At 43.3% G+C, this 24,070-nt stretch overlaps 1 protein-coding gene across 1 annotated transcript in view; it reads right to left on the reverse strand.

Annotated features, from left to right (window-relative positions):
• Positions 1-24,070, reverse strand: part of vldlr (very low density lipoprotein receptor) — a 106,421-nt gene that overhangs the window by 81,545 nt on the left and 806 nt on the right. Inside the window, exons 2-3 of the mRNA XM_083639138.1 lie at positions 14,202-14,321; positions 6,064-6,186 (exon numbers count right to left, since the gene is read on the reverse strand). Of these exons, the coding sequence (XP_083495264.1) occupies positions 6,064-6,186; positions 14,202-14,321 (243 nt within the window). The remainder of the gene's footprint in view (positions 1-6,063; positions 6,187-14,201; positions 14,322-24,070) is intronic.

Genomic DNA, 24,070 nt, shown 5'->3' on the forward strand with positions numbered 1-24,070 from the left:
GAAAACATTCAAGCATACAGAAATAGGGGTGGGCTGCCCCGCGTCCGAGGATCCCAGAGCAAACCCTGGCCATTTCCACCACTGGTACTCACTGGATGAAAACATCAACTACAGCAGAGCTTCCCAAACTTAAAGCTGCATTCAGCAATGTTTTTGTGTTCAAATACGTGTTAAATGACTATATTCTGACAGCAATCACTGAAATAGAGGGTTTGGTCAGTGACTTGACTATCTCTCTCCTGTAGTCCTGCAGGCAGGGCAGGCGTATCTCCGCAACCGTAACTCGTAGACTCAAGGATGGCGGTGTTGGATTCGGGGTGAAAAAATACATATAGTCCTTTATAGGCATCCTGATCTGACCTTCCGTTTCCAAGAAAATGTCAACTTTTTTCTGATTGGATAGTTTGAGGTCGCCGCCAATTTTGATCCAATCAGAGAAAAGTTGACATTTTCTGAGAAACAGAAGGTCCAATTGCGATGCCTGTAAAGGACTATATGTATTTTTTCACCCCAAATCCAATCCATCAGTGAGTCTCTAGTCTCGAGAGTTACGGTTACAGAGATACGTCCGCCCTGCATGCAGGGCTACAGGAGAGAGATAGAGGACAGTGGGGGGTTGGGGGTTTCAAGTCACTGACCAAACACTATTAAATAGAGTGTTAAGAGTGTTAGAGTGTTATTTAACACTTATTTCAACACAAAAACATCGCTGAATGCAGCTTTAAGAATGCCGGGGACCACTTTGAAATTGTATTTTTTTTTAGACATATAGTCCAGGCATGAAAATTATCTAACAACTTGGCCACGTGGCATGGAAGAAAACCTTTGGTGGAAACTCAACCATGTGGAATTGGTATTTCTTAACAATAGCAGAGAGTACCATTTAGTTGTTCGTGCTATTGTCTAGACTTATAAAACAGCAGCTCAGGTGAAGCATTGTATGCGTCTACCCAACACTGCAGGGACTTGGGAAGGCTTTGGCAGCATCACAGCTGACAGCTTTGGATAACAACAGTTTATTTGGGGGAGTGATTTCAACAGCACTCTTTGTCATCTTGGCAGACCGCTCTACTCAGCCATCCAACAGCACATGAGGGATTTGCCCCCAACTTTAAAATGCAATGCCATTCTCTTTTCTGCCAGAGGTAAAGAGTTTGTTCTTCTATGGTTTGCAGGTCTACAGGTAATCTGCTGTGTTGACACAGTGCAGCAGAGAGAAGGGGACTGACTGCTCTACAACAAGTGACGAGCAGAGCCACAGGCAAACACTGCCTCACACTCTGTGCTGGCAAATGTCACTTCAAACAGTCTGTGGTGAAGTGTTTATAACTCTACTTTGGTCTTTTTATTCACTGTCTGGCTTAACATTTGGTTGTGTCATAGTTGTGTTGCTTATTGTACACGGTGCATGTGTCCAAAATGTTGCACTTGAACATAGCTCAACAGTCAACTAGCACATACAGTACAGTACGTTCTGCACCTGTGTGACAACTAGCACATACAGTACAGTACGTTCTGCACCTGTGTGACAACTAGCACATACAGTACAGTACATTCTGCACCTGTGTGACAACTAGCACATACAGTACAGTACGTTCTGCACCTGTGTGACAACTAGCACATACAGTACAGTACATTCTGCACCTGTGTGACAACTAGCACATACTGTACAGTACGTTCTGCACCTGTGTGACAACTAGCACATACAGTACAGTACGTTCTGCACCTGTGTGACAACTAGCACATACAGTACAGTACGTTCTGCACCTGTGTGACAACTAGCACATACAGTACAGTACGTTCTGCACCTGTGTGACAACTAGCACATACAGTACAGTACGTTCTGCACCTGTGTGACAACTAGCACATACAGTACAGTACGTTCTGCACCTGTGTGACAACTAGCACATACAGTACAGTACGTTCTGCACCTGTGTGACAACTAGCACATACAGTACAGTACGTTCTGCACCTGTGTGACAACTAGCACATACAGTACAGTACCTTCTGCACCTGTGTGACAACTAGCACATACAGTACAGTAAGTTCTGCACCTGTGTGACAACTAGCACATACAGTACAGTACCTTCTGCACCTGTGTGACAACTAGCACATACAGTACAGTACCTTCTGCACCTGTGTGACAACTAGCTGACCAGCCACTCTGAGAGTCTCTTAACCAACTGACCAGCCACTCAGTTTCTTAACCAGCTGACAAGCCACTCAGTTTCTTAACCAGCTGACAAGCCACTCAGAGTCTCTTAACCAGCTGACAAGCCACTCAGTTTCTTAACCAGCTGACCAGCCACTCAGTTTCTTAACCAGCTGACCAGCCACTCAGAGTCTCTTAACCAGCTGACAAGCCACTCAGTTTCTTAACCAGCTGACAAGCCACTCAGTTTCTTAACCAGCTGACAAGCCACTCAGAGTCTCTTAACCAGCTGACAAGCCACTCAGTTTCTTAACCAGCTGACAAGCCACTCAGTTTCTTGACAAGCCACTCAGTTTCTTAACCAGCTGACAAGCCACTCAGTTTCTTAACCAGCTGACAAGCCACTCAGTTTCTTAACCAGCTGACCAGCCACTCAGTTTCTTAACCAGCTGACCAGCCACTCAGTTTCTTAACCAGCTGACAAGCCACTCAGTTTCTTAACCAGCTGAACAGCCACTCAGAGTCTCTTAACCAGCTGACAAGCCACTCAGTTTCTTAACCAGCTGACAAGCCACTCAGAGTCTCTTAACCAGCTGACAAGCCACTCAGTTTCTTAACCAGCTGACAAGCCATTCAGTTTCTTAACCAGCTGACAAGCCACTCAGTTTCTTAACCAGCTGACAAGCCACTCAGTTTCTTAACCAGCTGACCAGCCACTCAGTTTCTTAACCAGCTGACCAGCCACTCAGTTTCTTAACCAGCTGACCAGCCACTCAGTTTCTTAACCAGCTGACAAGCCACTCAGTTTCTTAACCAGCTGACCAGCCACTCAGTTTCTTAACCAGCTGACAAGCCACTCAGTTTCTTAACCAGCTGACAAGCCACTCAGTTTCTTAACCAGCTGACAAGCTACTCAGTTTCTTAACCAGCTGACAAGCCACTCAGTTTCTTAACCAGCTGACAAGCCACTCAGTTTCTTAACCAGCTGACCAGCCACTCAGTTTCTTAACCAGCTGACCAGCCACTCAGTTTCTTAACCAGCTGACAAGCCACTCAGTTTCTTAACCAGCTGACCAGCCACTCAGTCTCTTAACCAGCTGACCAGCCACTCAGTTTCTTAACCAGCTGACAAGCCACTCAGTTTCTTAACCAGCTGACAAGCCACTCAGTTTCTTAACCAGCTGACAAGCCACTCAGTCTCTTAATCAGCTGACCAGCCACTCCGAGTGATTTCTCTCACAGACTGCCCGGCGGCGATTCACCATGTTGAAAAAGCCGCTGACAAGGCCGACAGAGCAGTGCACCGCAACGACTACGGCCACAGACGCTCACTGACACCACATACATTGCCAACGGCTGATTATGGGCTTGGTGCGTCTGTGGTCTAAGATCAGCTTTAAATTACAGACTAAAGAGGCTTTCTATCTTTCTTCTATCGACTTACAAAAGATGCTTTTAACGTTCACGGCCGTGTCGGGGAGCGCAGCGAACATCAAACTAAAACAAGTGTGTGATGAATTGCTTTTATCTGGACTCTGATGTTCATCTCCATAGCTGAGGATGATGCCAAAGAGCAAAGACTATTTGTCTTTAAGACGGCACAGTGAAGGTGGGACAGACAAGACCGTCTCATTAAAAAGCAGCTCAGGATAAATAAATACAGGTCAGCTAGCAGGAGACTCCCTCGTTGCTTTTAAGTGCTTGACTACATGGTTAGTGCAGACTGAGACAGAGATAACTGCTGTCTCCAAAACAATGCAGCCTGATTGGTCAATGACACGTTCCAACTAGGGTTGTCAAAAGTATCAATAGTATCAATACTAAAAATATGAAACTGATACAATACTCATTTGCAACAGGTATCGATAGTATCGATACTTAATGAAAAATTAAAGATACTACTGATTTTCCCCTCCCTATCATTGTTGCTTCAACAAGCTAAAGTTGTTCTGATAGGCTGATGACTAGAGCAGTGATCATCTGCTGTGTTCTGATAGGCTGATGACTAGAGCAGGGATCAGCTGCTGTGTAAGTGCAAAGTGTTTAATGAGTTTGATCAGGCATAGATTATGGAAAAGCGTGCGTCTATCCCACCATCTGTCTTTGTTTATTTTTATGTCTCTTAATGTTTGTAATTTCCTTCCCCCGTGGTATCGAAAATGGTATCGAGTATCGATATATTCCTGGTATCGTATCGAAGTTAGAAATTCTGGTATCGTGACAACCCTAGTTCCAATAACTGTTCTGATGCTTTCTATGAAACACTGCTATTGGTTACTAAGATGACTGTTGGTTACCAAGCTGACTGTTGGTTACCAAAATGACTGTTGGTTACCAAAATGACTGTTGTCAACAGAACTTATATGTTTGATTCTTTAAACCAGCCGGGCTTTGTCTTGATAGAAAGGCAAAGGCTTTGGAAAGAAATTCATACATAGGTTCAACTTCACTATTTATACTGTATTTGTCTAAGAAACACATTTCAAGTACAGGCCTTTAAGTCAAAATGGCTTTAAAGTCTAGCTGAAGAAAAAGAGACTTTAACCATTTTAGATCACATCCCTGGTCATAGAGTGCACCCGTACAAACATGTACGGTTTCCGGTATCAAGGTACCTGTGTACCTGTTTGAAAAAGTCACAGTTCAATATTTTCTGTCGTACCGTTCCGGCGGGAGCCTGCCTGCTCGGGTAACGGGGGAGATGAATGGGGGGTGGGGGGGGGGGGAACATAACGCCCTCTAGAGGCCATCTCATCTCACAAAGCGCTGATGACCCGGATATGGCTCCTGACTCATTCATCAGCATAGAATAAAAAAGGTATGACCTCCAGCTGCTGGCAATGCAAAATAGTATTGCAAATAATGCAAATCACCACCAATACAAACAAAACAATTATATTTTCAGAAAAACATTAACTTTTTCTTTTGTGTCTTTAAAAGTAAACATTCTCCTAACTTCAATATCGATGTGTGACTACTCCATAATCTATACTATAAATTTGTGATGCAAGGATTCATGCCAGCCTAAACAGATGGGTAAAGTGTTTTAAAGTGGGTTCACCCTCCCTGAGCACTGCTACAGCCTGAAACGGTGCTATTCTCTGCAGTCACCTACGCAGTTCACACTGTGCAGGGGACTACATTCACCTGCTGTTTGCACAAGGTCATGTGAAGCACCTTGTGACCAATGTGTTTAACGAGTAGCAGACTTGGAAGGGACACAAGCACAAGCTCTTAAGCTGCATGTCTGTCCTTCGTTTCTCTGTTGAGCACTTTGGCAATGAACCCGTTTGCTGGAAATGCAAGTAGTAGATGAAGCCGTGCACTGTGCTGTTTTCTCATGCGGCCGTTACAGCACAAATTATTATTTATAATATTTTACTGCACACTAATAAGCCTCATACCTGTTCAATTATTTTCAGATCTTGAAATTTTCTTCACAGCAACAGAACTCTGATGTATTTATTGTTGTTCTCTAGATGAAGAAATTCAGCTTCTCTTGGAGGCCAATGCAACAGCTTCTTTGTTTTCCTTCCTTGTTTTTTTCTTTTCATACACATATTTTATATACAGTATATATATATATATATATATATATATATATATATATATATATATATATATATACACACACACACACACACACACACATATACACGCATAATATATATATATATATATATACATACACACACATATATATTTTTTCTTTTTTTGTGAATTTTGCCTTTAGGCAAAATAGGACAGTTAGGCAGACAGGAAAGGTGGGGATGACATCCGGCGAAGGACCACGGGTCGGATTCGAACCCAGTCGGCCGTGCGATGGACCAAGCCTTAGTGGTACAGTACACGTTGTACCAGGTGAGCCACTGTGCTAGTTTTCTTGGTAGCAGAGAAGAGAAAGTACTCACGGCAGATTTCCATGCTCTCGTCGGACCCGTCCTCACAGTCTGGCTCCCCGTCACAGTGCCACCTCTTTGGGACGCACTGACCATTACGACACACAAAGTCCACCTCCGCACACGTCTTCTGGACTGCAGGGGGAAGGAGAGAGAGAGAGAGACTGACCATCATACAGAGGGAGAGAGACTGACCATCATACAGAGGGAGAGAGACTGACCATCATACAGAGGGAGAGAGACTGACCATCATACAGAGGGAGAGAGAGACTGACCATCATACAGAGGGAGAGAGAGACTGACCATCATACAGAGGGAGAGAGAGACTGACCATCATACAGAGGGAGAGAGAGACTGACCATCATACAGAGGGAGAGAGAGACTGACCATCATACAGAGGGAGAGAGAGACTGACCATCATACAGAGGGAGAGAGAGACTGACCATCATACAGAGGGAGAGAGACTGACCATCATACAGAGGGAGAGAGACTGACCATCATACAGAGGGAGAGAGAGACTGACCATCATACAGAGGGAGAGAGAGACTGACCATCATACAGAGGGAGAGAGAGACTGACCATCATACAGAGGGAGAGAGAGACTGACCATCATACAGAGGAGAGAGAGAGACTGACCATCATACAGAGGGGAGAGAGACTGACCATCATACAGAGGGAGAGAGACTGACCATCATACAGAGGAGAGACTGACCATCATACAGAGGGAGAGAGACTGACCATCATACAGAGGAGAGAGACTGACCATCATACAGAGGGGAGAGAGACTGATCATACAGAGGAGAGACTGACCATCATACAGAGGAGAGACTGGCCATCATACAGAGGGGAGAGAGACTGGCCATCATACAGAGGGGAGAGAGACTGATCATCATACAGAGGGAGAGAGAAGCTTCTGATGCTCTTCAATGAGGCATTTCACATAAAAAATAAAAGAAATACAGATAAAATTAAGAGGAAGGAACAGAGAGAGGGAGAGAAAAGCCTTACTCCTACAAGACTTTCATTGTCTTTCAGCCCCAGTGGGAACCTCATTAAATTAATTAACTCAACCCAAGCCTTCATGAAACATATTTGCACAGGATAATAAATTAACAAAAATCACCAGTAGTGGCCTGAATACAGCTGTGCAAGGTCAAGGCTTTACAAGTGATCACTTTGATTTGAAAATGCATCATAACCTTCCTCTGATCACCCTACCGCCTATTTTCCATTACAGGAGGATAGAAACTGTGACAAACTGATGACAAACTGTCCAATAAGAAATTATGTCTGAATTTATCGACAGTTGGGTTCGCACCGGATTTTAGTACCATCAGTTACTAATAGTAACCAGTAGGTTAGTATTGGTGATATAGGAGGCCATATCGAAATACAATATATCATAATACAAACGTGTTAACACGTGATGATACGTCTTGTGGGGCGGGAACATGAGTCTTGATATTAGCTGTAATCACAAATGAGACGCTTTCACAATAATTATATTAATATTGTCACTTTAATTATATTTTTAAATTGTTGTTTACTAGGGGTGTCACGATACACTCAGTTCACGATACGATACGTATCACGATACTGGGTTCACGATAACGATACGATACGATACGATTTTAACAATATTTTTTTAAACTTGAATAATGACAATATATGACTGGAAAAGTAGTATTTTATTTGAAATGCACAAATACAAAACATGCTGTTGTGGGAAATTGTTATTACAATAACTAGAAAAAACATGAGATTGGAGATAAGGCTTATCTTGAAATAGAATGAGTTACACCGTCACTTAGATTTACTTTGAACTAAAAGGTTTCTCAGCAGTATAAATTCTCATTATGCATCTTCAGTTTTTCTTCAAACTCAAACAACAAGACTTTTCTTAATCTATTTTTTATGCATCTTCAGTTTTTCCTGTCAAGTAAACAGTTTTGCCAGAAATTCAATTGAATGGTTTCTCTCCTGTATAACTTCTCATGTGTCTCTTCAGAGACTTGTTCAACTGAACTACTTTCCACACATTGAACTTCAACAAACAAAGACGTTTCTTAGTCTATTTAAAAAAAAAAAAAAAAAAAAAAAAAAAAAAAAAAAAATTGCGATATGAGATTTCATCTCAACGATACATATCGTGACGTTTTACTATCGCGAAATTTCGTGGGACGATATATTGTGACACCCCTATTGTTTACAGACTATCAGCCAATGGCATCGCTAGAAAGATTTGTGTCTCATATTATATACGGTAATAAGAATGTGAAGTGTCTGTCTGAGCAGCTATGCCCTGCGGCTGATCCAACGGAGCCGGAGGTGACCTAACGGAGCCAGATTTTTGAATTAGGTAATTAGGGCTGATTAATTCCCCTAATTACAGTACCTAATGTTTGAGCTAATCAATTCATTAGCTTCTTCTTTTTCTGTGGTGTTTTATGGCAGTTGGCATTAGAGCTGTGCATCTTCACTGATCTCACGATTCGATACGATTCGATTATACAAGTCTACGATTCGATTATACGATGCATCTTAAATCGATGCATCACTTTTTCCGCAATACATGATTTATTTTTTCTCACTTTCTTTTTTCTCACTGTGTGGCTACTTTTAAAATAAAAGTGCATTTGGAATTGCATTGTATTATGATCCATAATTAAAATAAACAACTGCATGTACTTACATTCTATTTTATTTGATTATAAAAAAAAAAAAAAAAAAAAAAAAAAAATTATAATCGATTTTTGATATTTGTTAATCGATTCAGAATCGTCCTATTAAGCATCGCGATGCATCTCTGAATCGATTATTTTCAGCAGCTCTAGTTGGCATGCTTTATGTTGCATTACCGCCTCCTTCTGGATTCATCCATCAACTGTTTCCCTATATTCTGTCTCTCTTGTCTGTACGCTGTGCCGTTACCGGCACCAAATACCAATAGCTGATGTGATGTCACTCAAGCAATGACGGCATCATCTGCTGACGTCATCACTGATGAAATCAGCATTGAGTGCTTGACTGACATAACTGGTGACATCACCAATTCTATACATAGTTTATGATGAATTTTTGGGGAGGGACAGAATGTAGGGAAACAGTGGATGGATAAATCCAGCTAGCTACTCGGCTCCAGATGTGCTTCCAACTCGCCCTGTTGTGAACTGAGGTGCTTTCAACCTTTCAACTCGCCCTGTTGAGAAGCAAATCCAGGGCAGAGCAGAGGTAAACCCAGTAGCTAGCTATATAGCTCAATAAACCTAGCATGCTAAAAACACCTGATATTTATTTGTTTTCCAGATCATGGACGATGCAGTTGAATTCGATGGCCGCGCATATTCATTTGAGCTGGAATAACATGTGTGTTTCCCCTACCATTCTACAGGAACAGGCCAGAAGAGGAAATGCGGCCAGAAGGCCAGAAGAGGAAATGCAAAAGAATATATATGTTTAGATTTTTTTTTGTGCTCTCCCCAATATTTCAATAAACCTTTATGGCATATTACAACAATACTGGTGTTGACTGTAATAGAAGATGCCAAATCATTCAAAACAATAAGCATTTTGCTTTTAGGAGCATTGTGCCAGCGTGCGTCGCTGTTCCAAAACGTCTCAACGTGTGTCGTTGCCTGGGAAACACACATCCCATAATACAACTGTTAAAAAGAGTTAAAAATCATAAAAGACGAAAATAAGGTCCAGGTTGTAAAAAAAAAAACGGCATTCTCCTTTAAAGCAGCTACGAGCAAGATTTTCGATTGTTATTAAACAGTCTAAATTTAATATCGATGCCTCCCATCTTACCTGTAATAGTAGACGAGACCAACGCCGAGTAGTCTCGCTTGAACCCCGAGTGAATCGGCCAGTGTTGTCTTGATGATTAGTCGCGGCCGGGGCAGATCAGGAAGTGAAATGAAACGGTTTGCGGCAGCCACTTCAGCCATAACCACAAAATAACAAAATTACTTCCAAACAAACTTAAAATATAACGAGAGATGTTCGCGAGAGTAGCAAGCTCCTGGATGTAGCGAGCATGGCGTTCTCCGTGTTTATGGTCTGTTGCTAGGCAGAGCGAAACGGTTGAAGGCAGGCAGCTGCCGTAAACCGTTTCATTTCACTTCCTGCTCTATCCGGCCCACCGGAAGACAGACGCAGACTCTATAATCATCAAGAGAGCAATCTCCGATTCACACGGTTTTGGTCTCAGCTACTATTATAGGTAAGATGTGATGCATCAATATTACATTTAGACCGTTTAATAACAATCGAAAATCTTGAGGCAATATTCCATGTCATTTTCATATAAATAGCCTAAAGCTGTGATTCATTCTCTTTATATGAAAGCTTTTGCATATTTGGCATCTTTCCTTGGATTTTCTGTTGACGCAGTTTGAGTTTCTCATCTCTCAGTCTGTTCAGCCATGCTGGCTATCAGTGTTCATGCTAACTAGCCTGTTCAGCCACGCTGGCTATCAGTGTTCATGCTAACTAACTAGCCTGTTCAGCCATGCTGGCTATCAGTGTTCATGCTAACTAACTAGCCTGTTCAGCCATGCTGGCTATCATCAGTGTTCATGCTAACTAACTAGCCTGTTCAGCCATGCTGGCTATCATCAGTGTTCATGCTAACTAACTAGCCTGTTCAGCCATGCTGGCTATCAGTGTTCATGCTAACTAACTAGCCTGTTCAGCCATGCTGGCTATCAGTGTTCATGCTAACTAACTAGCCTGTTCAGCCATGCTGGCTATCAGTGTTCATGCTAACTAACTAGCCTGTTCAGCCATGCTGGCTATCATCAGTGTTCATGCTAACTAACTAGCCTGTTCAGCCATGCTGGCTATCAGTGTTCATGCTAACTAACTAGCCTGTTCAGCCATGCTGGCTATCAGTGTTCATGCTAACTAACTAGCCTGTTCAGCCATGCTGGCTATCAGTGTTTATGCTAACTAACTAGCCTGTTCAGCCATGCTGGCTATCAGTGTTCATGCTAACTAACTAGCCTGTTCAGCCATGCTGGCTATCAGTGTTCATGCTAACTAACTACCCTGTTCAGCCATGCTGGCTATCAGTGTTCATGCTAACTAACTAGCCTGTTCCGATATGCTGGCTATCAGTGTTCATGCTAACTAGCCTGTTCAGCCATGCTGGCTATCAGTGTTCATGCTAACTACTAGCCTGTTCAGCTATGCTGGCTATCAGTGTTCATGCTAACTAGCCTGTTCAGCCATGCTGGCTATCAGTGTTCATGCTAACTAACTAGCCTGTTCAGCCATGCTGGCTATCAGTGTTCATGCTAACTACTAGCCTGTTCAGCTATGCTGGCTATCAGTGTTCATGCTAACTAGCCTGTTCAGCCATGCTGGCTATCAGTGTTCATGCTAACTAACTAGCCTGTTCAGCCATGCTGGCTATCAGTGTTCATGCTAACTACTAGCCTGTTCAGCTATGCTGGCTATCAGTGTTCATGCTAACTAGCCTGTTCAGCTATGCTGGCTATCAGTGTTCATGCTAACTACTAGCCTGTTCAGCTATGCTGGCTATCAGTGTTCATGCTAACTAGCCTGTTCAGCTATGCTGGCTATCAGTGTTCATGCTAATTAGCCTGTTCAGCCATGCTGGCTATCAGTGTTCATGCTAACTAACTAGCCTGTTCAGCCATGCTGGCTATCAGTGTTCATGCTAACTAACTAGCCTGTTCAGCCATGCTGGCTATCAGTGTTCATGCTAACTAACTAGCCTGTTCTTCTTCTTCTTCTGCTGATGCCAAACAAACTGGAAAGGGAAAAGGCATCACTTCCTATCCAGCAGGACAGGTAAGAGCTACCAGACACCGGCTGTTTAGAACAGATGGAGAAACTTTATGAACTGGATATACAGTAGGCAGTTTTCACAGAATTGTTTTGCTAGGTAACCGTTTGAAACCTAGCTGATTTGCTGTCAGCTACAGTACCAGCTAACATTGAACAGGAAGTAAGGTGGGGGAAACTTAGAATGTTTATGTTGTTGGGTTGAATCAGTGAGTATGTCTACATGGACTGCAATAGTCCAACTACTGACCTTATTATTATACATGTAAATAAGACAATATTTTGCAAATAAAATATTCCCGTTTACACGTGAAGACACGTCCTGTCTCTGCTGTGTTAGGGACAAGATGTCGGCATGTCTTTTTACCAGTGGCAGCCATCTTTTCTTCTGCAAACAAGTTGGCAACACGTTGGAAGCAGCGTCGTCAAGCAATTAGATTGCCGTTATGTGTCGCAAACTGCTGCAAAAATAGGACATCAGTGCAAAACTAACATTTATTTATATGACAATGTTGCAGATGATTACTTTAACTACCCACGTATCCTCTTCTCTCCTCCTCCCTCTTCTCTCCTCCTCCCTCCTCTCCCTCTTCCCTTCAAACTCCTTCTCTCTCATATGATTTTTCCTCTGCTTTTCTCCCCCCCCCACCCCCATCTCTCACATGACCCAGATAGACACGAGGGGATGAGAGGGAGAAAAGAAAATGGAGAAAAGAGATCTAAATTGTATTGGACACACACACACACACACACACACACACATCTCTCACAGCCATATTTAGCTCCGCTCTATCTGCAACCTCCCCATCACCAGGTCACCCTGACCCAAGGGATGCTGGGAAGGCTCCCTTTGGGCCGAGCTAACCAGAGCTGCTCTAACTGTAGTGTGACATCTCTCTATGCATTTGAGGTGAGAGAGAGAGATGCATAATGGCTTTCAGGTAATAACACCCCCTCTGGTGGCCATATTGGAGGTCATAAGCTCTTGGGCAACTGTAGCGATTGCAATTGTAAATATATTGTAATTGCGAGTCTGCTGAGTGTGTGTTGTGTCTCGTACTGTCTGGAGTGTTGAGTCTGCTGAGTGTGTGTTGTGTCTCGTACTGTCTGGAGTGTTGAGTCTGCAGAGTGTGTGTTGTGTCTCGTACTGTCTGGAGTGTTGAGTCTGCAGAGTGTGTGTTGTGTCTCATACTGTCTGGAGTGTTGAGTCTGCTGAGTGTGTGTTGTGTCTCGTACTGTCTGGAGTGTTGAGTCTGCTGAGTGTGTGTTGTGTCTCGTACTGTCTGGAGTGTTGAGTCTGCTGAGTGTGTGTTGTGTCTCGTACTGTCTGGAGTGTTGAGTCTGCTGAGTGTGTGTTGTGTCTCGTACTGTCTGGAGTGTTGAGTCTGCTGAGTGTGTGTTGTGTCTCGTACTGTCTGGAGTGTTGAGTCTGCTGAGTGTGTGTTGTGTCTCGTACTGTCTGGAGTGTTGAGTCTGCTGAGTGTGTGTTGTGTCTCATACTGTCTGGAGTGTTGAGTCTGCTGAGTGTGTGTTGTGTCTCGTACTGTCTGGAGTGTTGAGTCTGCTGAGTGTGTGTTGTGTCTCATACTGTCTGGAGTGTTGAGTCTGCTGAGTGTGTGTTGTGTCTCATACTGTCTGGAGTGTTGAGTCTGCTGAGTGTGTGTTGTGTCTCATACTGTCTGGAGTGTTGAGTCTGCTGAGTGTGTGTTGTGTCTCATACTGTCTGGAGTGTTGAGTCTGCTGAGTGTGTGTTGTGTCTCGTACTGTCTGGAGTGTTGAGTCTGCTGAGTGTGTGTTGTGTCTCGTACTGTCTGGAGTGTTGAGTCTGCTGAGTGTGTGTTGTGTCTCGTACTGTCTGGAGTGTTGAGTCTGCTGAGTGTGTGTTGTGTCTCGTACTGTCTGGAGTGTTGAGTCTGCTAAGTGTGTGTTGTGTCTCGTACTGTCTGGAGTGTTGAGTCTGCTGAGTGTGTGTTGTGTCTCGTACTGTCTGGAGTGTTGAGTCTGCTGAGTGTGTGTTGTGTCTCATACTGTCTGGAGTGTTGAGTCTGCTGAGTGTGTGTTGTGTCTCGTACTGTCTGGAGTGTTGAGTCTGCTGAGTGTGTGTTGTGTCTCGTACTGTCTGGAGTGTTGAGTCTGCTGAGTGTGTGTTGTGTCTCGTACTGTCTGGAGTGTTGAGTCTGCTGAGTGTGTGTTGTGTCTCGTACTGTCTGGAGTGTTGAGTCTGCCGAGTGTGTGTTGTGTCTCGTACTGTCTGGAGTGGTGAGTCTGCTGAGTGTGTGTTGTGTGTCGTACTGTCTGGAGTGTTGAGTCTGCTGAGTGTGTGTTGTGTCTCGTACCGCAGGAGTTCTCGTCGCTGCCGTCGGAGCAGTCCTCGTCCCCGTCGCAGCGCCAGACGGATGGGATGCAGCGACCGTTTCCACACTGGAACTGGTTGGCCTCACATTCTGTCTTGGTACCTGGAGGGACGACACAGAAGATGAGTCAACTCAACACTCCCATACGTTTGCACCATCAGCATTTCTTACTTCAGAGGCTATTTCACGTGAGTCAGTGACTCCCATAAGCACAGGACCAGGGCCAGCGACCACAATGTCCTCACGCTACTCTGGTGCTGTGGCTTGGAACAGCCTACCAGCATCAAATCAATTAGCTCCAACATTCGGTTTAAGGGGCACAACCAACCAGAGTGGGCCAGAGTAATGTAAGGGCCTTTCAGCATAGTAGTTTTTTGAGCCAAGGCCAGTGTATATATTTTGTATTTGTACTGTGTTTTATAATTTTATACGCGTTTGAACTATGCTGCATTAGATTATGTGTTGCTGTATAGTCTTGTCCCCTAACATACAGGGACCCCGACCTAAATAACTGCTTGCACTTTCTCGTGTTTCGTAATCCCTTGGATGCGGTTTTTAATGATCAGAAAATGAAATCATTCATTTACTGTTTTGTTTACTTTGCTTGTCGTTTAGTTTTAGGCATGGTCGCCATGTGCTGTGTACAGCGGAAGCGCTCTTTACAGGCAAACAAGGAAGTAACTCAGTGTGGGGATTTACTCCGAAAATGATGTTTCACGTAACACATTCACTGCCAGCCGTTTTTTTTTTACTGTAGGTAGCTTCTGCCAGAGGGTTTTTTTGAGGATTCTGGCTCATCTTTCAAGACCCGAGGATTCTTTTCTGCTAAGATTTTGTGAACACACAATATCTCAAAAGAACTAATAGAATGTGTGCTTTCTCTGTCTAAAAGAGTTAGTTTGTAGAGTTAGTAGTTATGTAAGCATTAGCAGTTGAATACAGCATGGTTTCAGCGTCAGAAAAATTATTCAGAGATAAACGGCTTTTTGTGAAATTCGATAGAACAGTCACTAACCATTCATTTTTGGCATCAGTAAGACGTCAGACATCTAAACAATAGTTTTGAACAGTAATTTCCTCCATAACAGCAGGAAACCCCCCTCTGCTTCCAACTCCTCCCTCCGTGGGCGTTCTTCTTGGCTGCAGCGGCCGTGTCACAAGCTTGTCACCAGTCTCACTGCTTTGCTGCTGCTGTGCCTGTCTGCGCGGCCGCTCTTTGAGGAAGTCTGGATGGACTCGCTCGCTTCTTGGAGTTTTGGTTGAGAGCTTTGATGAAGCTTTTGCGATTCTGGTCATATTTATGCTGCGTGTTTCAAAGTGTGTTCCACCCATAATCTATTATGCAAATTTGCAATCCCGCACGGCCAGCAATCAGCGCGAAAACAAAAGCGTTTTCGCCAATCCATTTTCATGAGAATGGCTTCGTCACACTGCTTTTTGCTTGCCTTCCTCTAGTCAGGAAAGCACTGTCGCCACTTAGTGGGTCGGTGGAATGGGTTGTACACGTTGTACACGTCCAATACTTATATAAGAGATGTAAAAGGGTTAGATGCACATCCCACCGTCAAAAAAACAAAATCGATTTTTTTTGACGTAAAAACACGTCATTGGCAGTGAACGGTTGGATTTTGTTTGACGTAAAAACACGTCATTGGCAGTGAACGTGTTAATATTTCATGGTGTGGCGAGTACCCGAAGTACAAAGAGCTTTTTGGCGCCGTTAAAGATGTGTTTTTGGTGATTTTGAACGACTTGACGACTGTAGCTCAGCTCACTGTGTACTGCACGCAGAGAGTGACAGTGAAGACACTGTGCATCTTGGTTATTATGTATGGAGGATATGGCAAATGAGTGGAACTGCCAAAAAGTTGGCATATCCCTTTAAATGTGGCTATGTGTGTGACGTGTCAAAAACCCAACCTAATAAGTTCCCTCCATATTAAACAGAACAGAAAATAAAGTGTGCTCAGCTTGTTCTAAATAAATGACTTGGCTAAAACCTCACTGTCCTGAAAATGTCTATTGGGCAACACATGTGTTCAACAGTCATCTGAAGGTCACTGGTTACAGTAAACTGGGCCAATAATAGCCTACTGTAGCCTACCTACTGTAGCCTACCTACTAGAGCTGTGAATCTACTGTAGCCTACCTACTGTAGCCTGCCTACTGTAGCCTACCTACTGTAGCCTACCTACTAGAGCTGTGAATCTACTGTAGCCTACCTACTGTAGCCTGCCTACTGTAGCCTACCTACTGTAGCCTGCCTACCTACTAGGGCTGTGAATCTACTGTAGCCTACCTACTGTAGCCTGCCTACTGTAGCCTGCCTACTGTAGCCTGCCTACTGTAGCCTACCTACTGTAGCCTACCTACATGTACCTACTAGGGCTGTGAATCTTCACTGGCCTCACCATTCCATTACGATTCACCTTTCAACGATTTGATTCCACCATGCATCTGGATACAGCTCAAAGTATCACATCCTCAGTTTTCTATATTATTACTGCACATGGCTACTTTTCCATCACTCAATACAAGCAGTTGGATGAATATCAATTCCTTTTTACTTAGAAAGTTTTGTTTATTGAAGATTAAGATTTATTGAAATTTTGCAGGGAAAAAAAGCAGAAAAAAAAATCTGGCCTGGCAGGGGCGTGTAGAATGGTAGGGGAAACATCGGCATCAGTCCGATGTTGCAATGTTAATATGGGTTATTGTTATCGGTATGAGCCAAAATTGTCACATTGAGAGGAAACAATGGACTAAATCTCAAATTCAGTGTTTACATGTGTTTTTCAGTATGTACCCAATTTTATTATTATAAAAATGTTTTTTTTATAGAGATCATATCGACCTCGGTAAATATCGGTTATCGACCATAACAGCAGTGTTAATATCGGTTATCGTATCGGCCAACAACAAAAAAATCGGTGCACTGCCAAAGACGAGTTATCTCGGCTTAAAATTTTTTTTTTTTTTTTGACGGTGGGACGTGGATCAACGCTCCCCACGTCTCCTATAAAAATATTGGAGTCAGCGAACGTGTACAACCCATTCCACGGACCCACTAAGTGGCGACAGTGCTCTCCACACTAGGAAAAGCAGAGCCAAAACTGTAGGGTAACGCGCGAGGAAACCATTCTCTACTAGAGCTGGGTATTGGTTCAAATTTCAAGAATCGATTCGATTCCGATTCACAAGGTTGCGAATCGATTAATTTCGATTCGATTCGATTCGATTCGATTCGATTCCGATTCTATCAATTTTCAATATTGATTTGGTTAGTGATACCAAAACGTGGTTTTTGAGCTGTACCCTGAATTACATGACTGTCCAGTTATGTAACACAGGGGTTTCCAACCAGCCAAGTAGATACATGGGGAAAAAAAGTTGCAGACCTGTTGTCAATTTTAATGGTTTTAGTTACACATATATTTACTCACCACGTGGTGACAAAGGGTAAATAACAGCCTTTTCATCTGTCAATAAAGACACTTTCACAATTATGCACAGTGATTTGATTTCAGCCTATATCATTTCTAAAAGTAGATATTAATAATGATCAAACATTTCCATTCATGTAGCCTACAGTATTTATGTTTTTGTTTCAACAGCATAATTAAACGTCAACTTGAAACTATGTTTCAACTATCACACACAGCACAATATTTTAGCCTGTTTAGTAAAAAAAAAAAAAAAAAAAAAAAAAAAATTAATAAAAAAAAAATCGATCTCTGGACATATGAATCGATAATCGAGGATTAAAATGAAAATCGATTAAAAATCGGAGAATCGATTTTTTGAACCCAGCCCTATTCTCTACTGTAAAATGGATTGGCGAAAACGCTTTCACTTTCGCGCATTATCGCGCTGGGAGCTGGCAGTGGGGGATTCCAAAAATAGACTGGGTGGAAAACACACTTTGAAACACGCAGCATAAAGCCTAGAATCGCACACAGCTTCATCAAAGCTCTCAAACCCAAGAAACAAGTGAGCCCTATCCACACTCGCTGCCAGGGAGGGAGGCTGCTCAAACTCGAAGCAGCAGCAGCAGCAGCAGCAGAACACTCGCTTGTGACAAACGCAGGCTGAAAGCCACCACACGCCCACGGAGGGAGGAGTTTGAAGGAGAGGGCGTTCAGAACTATATTGTTTAGATGTCTGATCTCTCACTGATGCCAAAAATAAATGGTTAAAGTGACTGTTCTGCCTGTTTGATTGAATTTCACAAAACTGCGATTATCTCAGCTTTCACTCTCAGACGCTGAAACCATGCTGTACTCAACGGCTAATATCTACATAACTACTAACTCTACAAACTAACTCTTTTAGACAGAGAAAGCACACATTCTATTAGTATTCCAAGCAGAAAATAATCCTCGGCTCTTGTAAAATGAGCCAGAATCCTCAAAAAAACCCTCTGGCAGAACCTACCTACAGTAAAAAAAAAAAAAAGGCTGGCAGTGAATGTGTTAAAAGGGCCAAATCAAAACATTACTGAATAACAGGATGTTTGAGTCCATTTACAACCACTGAAGAAAAATGTGGAAAAATGCTCTTCACAAATTAACTGAAGGATAAAGTGAAGTAGCACAATCTCTGGAGGAAAAAAAGGTCAATAAGGTCCGTTTATTCACTAAATCCTTCTTGAGATAGGGTCTCAAGTTGGCTAAGCCTGAATGTGTGAAATAATTAGTTACATAATCGTTTCACAACTGTGACACAAAAGAGGCGCTACAGCTAAGCCTTAGCAGGACTTGTCTTGAAGCGATGCCTACCACAATACTATGAGAATAAAACAAGTATTACACAACAACCATCAGCAATATTCTAGTGTACAAAAATCTGCTTTTGTCATTTAGTGTGGGCATTGTGCAACATTCAACAAGCCATACTGTATACTTTGTTCCTCATTTTCCCCCAACTGAAGTATACTGTAATGGACCATTTTGTTTCCATAAAAAAAGATATGATTTCTTCTTATTTCTTTTTTAAGATATGTCATATGTTTCTGAGTCATGCCGTGAGTGACAATGTTGATTAGGCCGACTGTCCAAGATGTTATAAAAATAATATCTAGAAGCTGCGCCTTACTGTACACTTAGATGTTTCTGGCAGAGCTCTGTTAATCAGTGCGAGTGAGGGGGAAAGCTGTGTTTAACGTTACAGCTAACAACATTATAAAAATAATATCTAGAAGCTGCGCCCCCTACTACTAACACTCAATAACTGTCAAATTAAATGACAGACTTCAAAACAGTTTACAGTTTTCTGATATACTACTGATGTTCTAATGATACAAAGCTGGTTGAAAATGGGCAGAGTGTTCCTTTAGTCCCACACTTGAGGACATGAGGTATTAAACTACTGGTTTTGGCCACAAGGCTTCCTGTACAAGACACAGGTCACACTTAGCCTGGCCCCGCCCACAGGCCTCACATTTAGCCTGGCCCCGCCCACAGGCCTCACATTTAGCCTGGCCCCGCCCACAGGCCTCACATTTAGACTGGCCCCGCCCACAGGCCTCACATTTAGCCTGGCCCCGCCCACAGGCCTCACATTTAGACTGGCCCCGCCCACAGGCCTCACATTTAGCCTGGCCCCGCCCACAGGCCTCACATTTAGACTGGCCCCGCCCACAGGCCTCACATTTAGCCTGGCCCCGCCCACAGGCCTCACATTTAGCCTGGCCCCGCCCACAGGCCTCACATGCTCACCTGACACAAATGTGGAAACATGGATAATGCTGAACCCATCTCAAGAGGGGAGCAGAGGGGACAGACAAGGTGCTATGCAACTGATAAGAGACACAATGTACACACCACTCTGTGTGTGTGTGTGTGTGTGTGTGTGTGTGTGTGTGTGTGTGTGTGTGTGTGTGTGTGTGTGTGTGTGTGTGTGCATAGTCTACTGATACGACTGCCCTGCAAAAGCCCACACGTCCTCCTCAGACTACAAGCTTCTCCTGCTTTAACCCATTGATACCTGATGCAGCATTTGCGTGTATATCCCTTTAAGACCGCGAACCGCGTCATACAATAGCAGAAACAAATCTCAAAACAAAACAAACCTCATCCAAAAAAGCAGTTCTCTGATTATGCGAGGCTCACTGCCATGCAGTGGATTGAGCAGACTTTTTTTATACACAAACAAGAAAAACAAACTCACCAGGAAAGCGGAAAAAATAAATAAATACAACATTACAACATAGTGCTACCAGCCGCATAAGGTGCTTGTGTTTGTAAAAGATATTGCGCGTGGGATCCCACGCAAGGAGTCCACGAAAGACCAGACGTGCGAGCCATCCATCACCTCCAACCTCAGTCACTTGTCCTTCTTAACCTCATCAAAGTAGGCTGATTGAGCAGGCTTTTGATCAGACAGCGGCCTACGCCTGCTATTACTGCCACTTGGGCCTACATTTTCATTTATTTTTAAGTTAAATTGTATTTAAAGCTCAAAGAAATCCAGTATTAAAGTGTGTGCAAGTTCAATCAGCGATGCAAACTAATGGAGATTGCCCAATTTTGGTTTCCAAAAGGTGACCTACAGCCTAAGTGATGTAGCCTAAGACCTAGGTCACCTACAGCCTAAGCCCTAAGGTGACTAGTTTGCATCCCTGTTCATGAGTAATGGCGTTAAATAATCATGATCAGTCAAAATAATCGTGATTTTGATGATTTTGATTTTCACCATAATCGAGCAGCCTGATCTGTTACACAACATAAGACAAAAAAGATGTGTATTTTAGGTTGTGTTGAAATGAACACCAGTCAAATCCTGGCAGTTTGTCTGTAGCTGCTGTGCTGGGTGTACTTTAGCAGCCACTTTGGCAGGTAACCAACTGCTATTTGAAAGTCCTGTTATAGTCTAAACATAGTTGAGTGGTTCCCAACCTGAGGGTCACGCCTGTAAGTGGGGTCACCTGAATTCACCTGTGATCTTTTGTCTTTTCTTTAGTTTACATACATCTCGATCTGGACTTGGACTCGACCAAGGTGGACTCGACTACAGCCCTGATAGATAGATAGATAGATAGATAGATAGATAGATAGATAGATAGATATATAGTTTTTCCCTACCATTCTCAATGGCAGCCCCACCAGGCCAGAAAAAAAGTTGCAACCAAAATCCCCCCCCCCAAAACATCCATATTATATCTTATTAGAAATGGCAAGATGCTTGTAGGCTTGGCCCACAAATAATCTATTAGTCGAGAAAAAAATCGACAGATTAATGGATAATGAAAAAAATTATCGATTATCACTACAGCCGTGGTACAAAAAGCACAAAGCCCATACAGATTAAAGAAGGCAGAGTTACAGCAGCGAGCATCATGAGTTGCTACACGGGAGAAACAAGAATTCACGTCGGCACTAAAACTCCCTATTCATCACAATGGGCCTGGCCTACCGCTTGCTGTCCATGTACATTTAATGCTGTGTTAGCTAGAGAGAGAGAGAGAGAGAGAACTTACACAGTAAGCAAGCCTCGGGCGCCCAGCAACGGCTTAGTCCTCTGTTGATCAAAAACAAATCACACAGATGCTGCGGGTGGAGACCAACATAAGAGCAACAGCCTACTTGGCTTAAGGTTATTTATTTTGTTGGGAAAAACTGATCCTGTATAGACTGTTTTAACTTGACAACATAAACAACCTAAATTCAACCCCAGCTCACTTCCTGTTCCAGTGTTTTCTATCTAGTACAGTAGGACAGGACTGTCAGGACTCCTAGGACAGGACTGACAATTCCGTGAAAACCGTCTATACCTAACATGACACAATGAAAAAGAAAAGTATGGGCTAATATTAAGACACATTTAGCCATCTTGAGACATTTCCTACAAAACGGTAACGTTTCTGTAAACATCTGCATCTCTGAAACCCTGAATATCAGGCAGTGATTTTTCTTTCCTCCAAACTGATAAAGCCACTACAGCATTTTAAGGTCCTTACACCCAGAGTGTCCCCCCCCCCCATGCTATTAATTTGCATGTCAATAATATTTTTTGAACCTATGCGAGTCAATGCAACCGTGCATACCAATGGCGAAATTTCACTCAGCGTTATTGCACTGTGATTCTTCAGAAATTCGCTTCCGACGTGTACACACATCTGTTGCTGTGATTGACAGGTGGGTCAAAATTCGAAACGCAATTTCGTGCCGTATATTCACATCGTGCATATTCATGTCGCTCTTGGTGGTTAGCAGCCTTTAGAGTGAAACTCCTAAAATGATTCCTATAGTTTTACTGAAAATTTGCTTTAATTTACTTTAATAGTTCATAAATAGGCGCATAATTACAAGATCTCAAATCAACTACGGTACTCAAAAAAAGCTCAAGCCAATTACTGTACTGGCATTTCCTTTACAGCTTGTATGGGAACACCGGATTCAAGCTCCAGTTTATGATACACTGATGTATTTTTGCTTTCCTTTGTATTTTTCCAATTCAACCCCCCATCCTTCTTATTCTAATGCTAGATGAAAGGTCTGTATGATGTAAATGATCTTGACGAAAGTGACGGTGTGGAAATACTCTGATCAAAGAGGACTCAGAAGGGCATTTAGAAGCATGAATTGAGGCGTGGAGCACGATGTGCAGCCTGCTGCAGTGAATGGTCTCTGTCCTAAAATAGCAAGAGCATTGCGCTTTATATAAATTGTCACGCTGGAGGTCAGGGTAATACAATTTGCCCCAGTAACAGAGACGGTCTCTGAAGCCTCCTGCCCCCCTCCATCCACCACCCCGCCTACTTCAAGACGACGGACGAAACGAGCGCACCCAGTGAACAGCACCACCCCCCCGCCTGCCTCTGCACGCTTAGGATCTGGGTCTGCTATGGTGTCACAGTAACCGTGGAGGAGAAACACATCCATTTTAATTAGGCCAGCGTTGCTGCTGCCATCTCAGCTGTGACGTTTTGTTCAATACACCAGCAAATAGGCTCAGACAACGTACGTGTGTGACTGTGTGTGTGTGGGGGGAATACCAGAAGCTCTGGTATTGACACCCTTTCCAAAGGCTATTTTTCACGGTGGGAATTCTGTAACCTCTGAAATATGTGCAAGACTAGCTAGCTGTCTGTGTGTGTGTGTGTGTGTGTGTGTGTGTGTGTGTGTGTGTGTGTGTGTGTGTGTGTGTGTGTGTGTGTGTGTGTGTGTGCGCGCGCACGCATGTCTTTAAGAAGATAATGTTCTCTAATGCAAATAATCGATCATTAAGATCACACAAGTTGACTGGGGTCTTCTAAATTATGAACAGCTAATTGACTTCAACAGTATATTATGGTTTTGATTGCATCTCAATCTGATCTTGTCTCTCATCTCTCTCCCGTTGACCAATATCACCCTAACACCAACTGACCCTTTTTCACAGCAACCGTTTTGAGGTGGGGAAGCAGGAAGTAGAGCAGGTGTAACAAATAGGATTAATGATGGTTCCATTCCATTTAGGTGTGCCAGTGCCAGGGCCCTCATTAATGTTATTGGTTAGAGTGTGAAAAGGGCCTAGTGGTCATAATAACTGTTGTGCTCATAGTTAGCCTACATCAGGTCACCTGCAGGCGGTAATTGGCCCCTGGCATGCAGGCTGGAACCCCCCTCTCATCCTAGGCTAGTGGACACTGCGGTGCTGCTAGTGTGTCCATTTTCTCTCTCTCTCTCTCACACCACTGAAGCTCTCTCCATCTCTGCATCTACTTCTTCAGGAAGAAATAAATAAATTAGCAGCACCCTGGGGACAACCATGAGAGCCGACTCCTACACTGAGTGGGTGCAACAACTGAACAACCCGAGGCATGCAACATATTACCCCACACACACACACACACACACACACACACACAG

This window comes from Poromitra crassiceps, assembly GCF_964638095.1.
Source record: "Poromitra crassiceps genome assembly, chromosome: 6".
In the NCBI taxonomy this organism is placed as follows: domain Eukaryota; kingdom Metazoa; phylum Chordata; class Actinopteri; order Beryciformes; family Melamphaidae; genus Poromitra; species Poromitra crassiceps.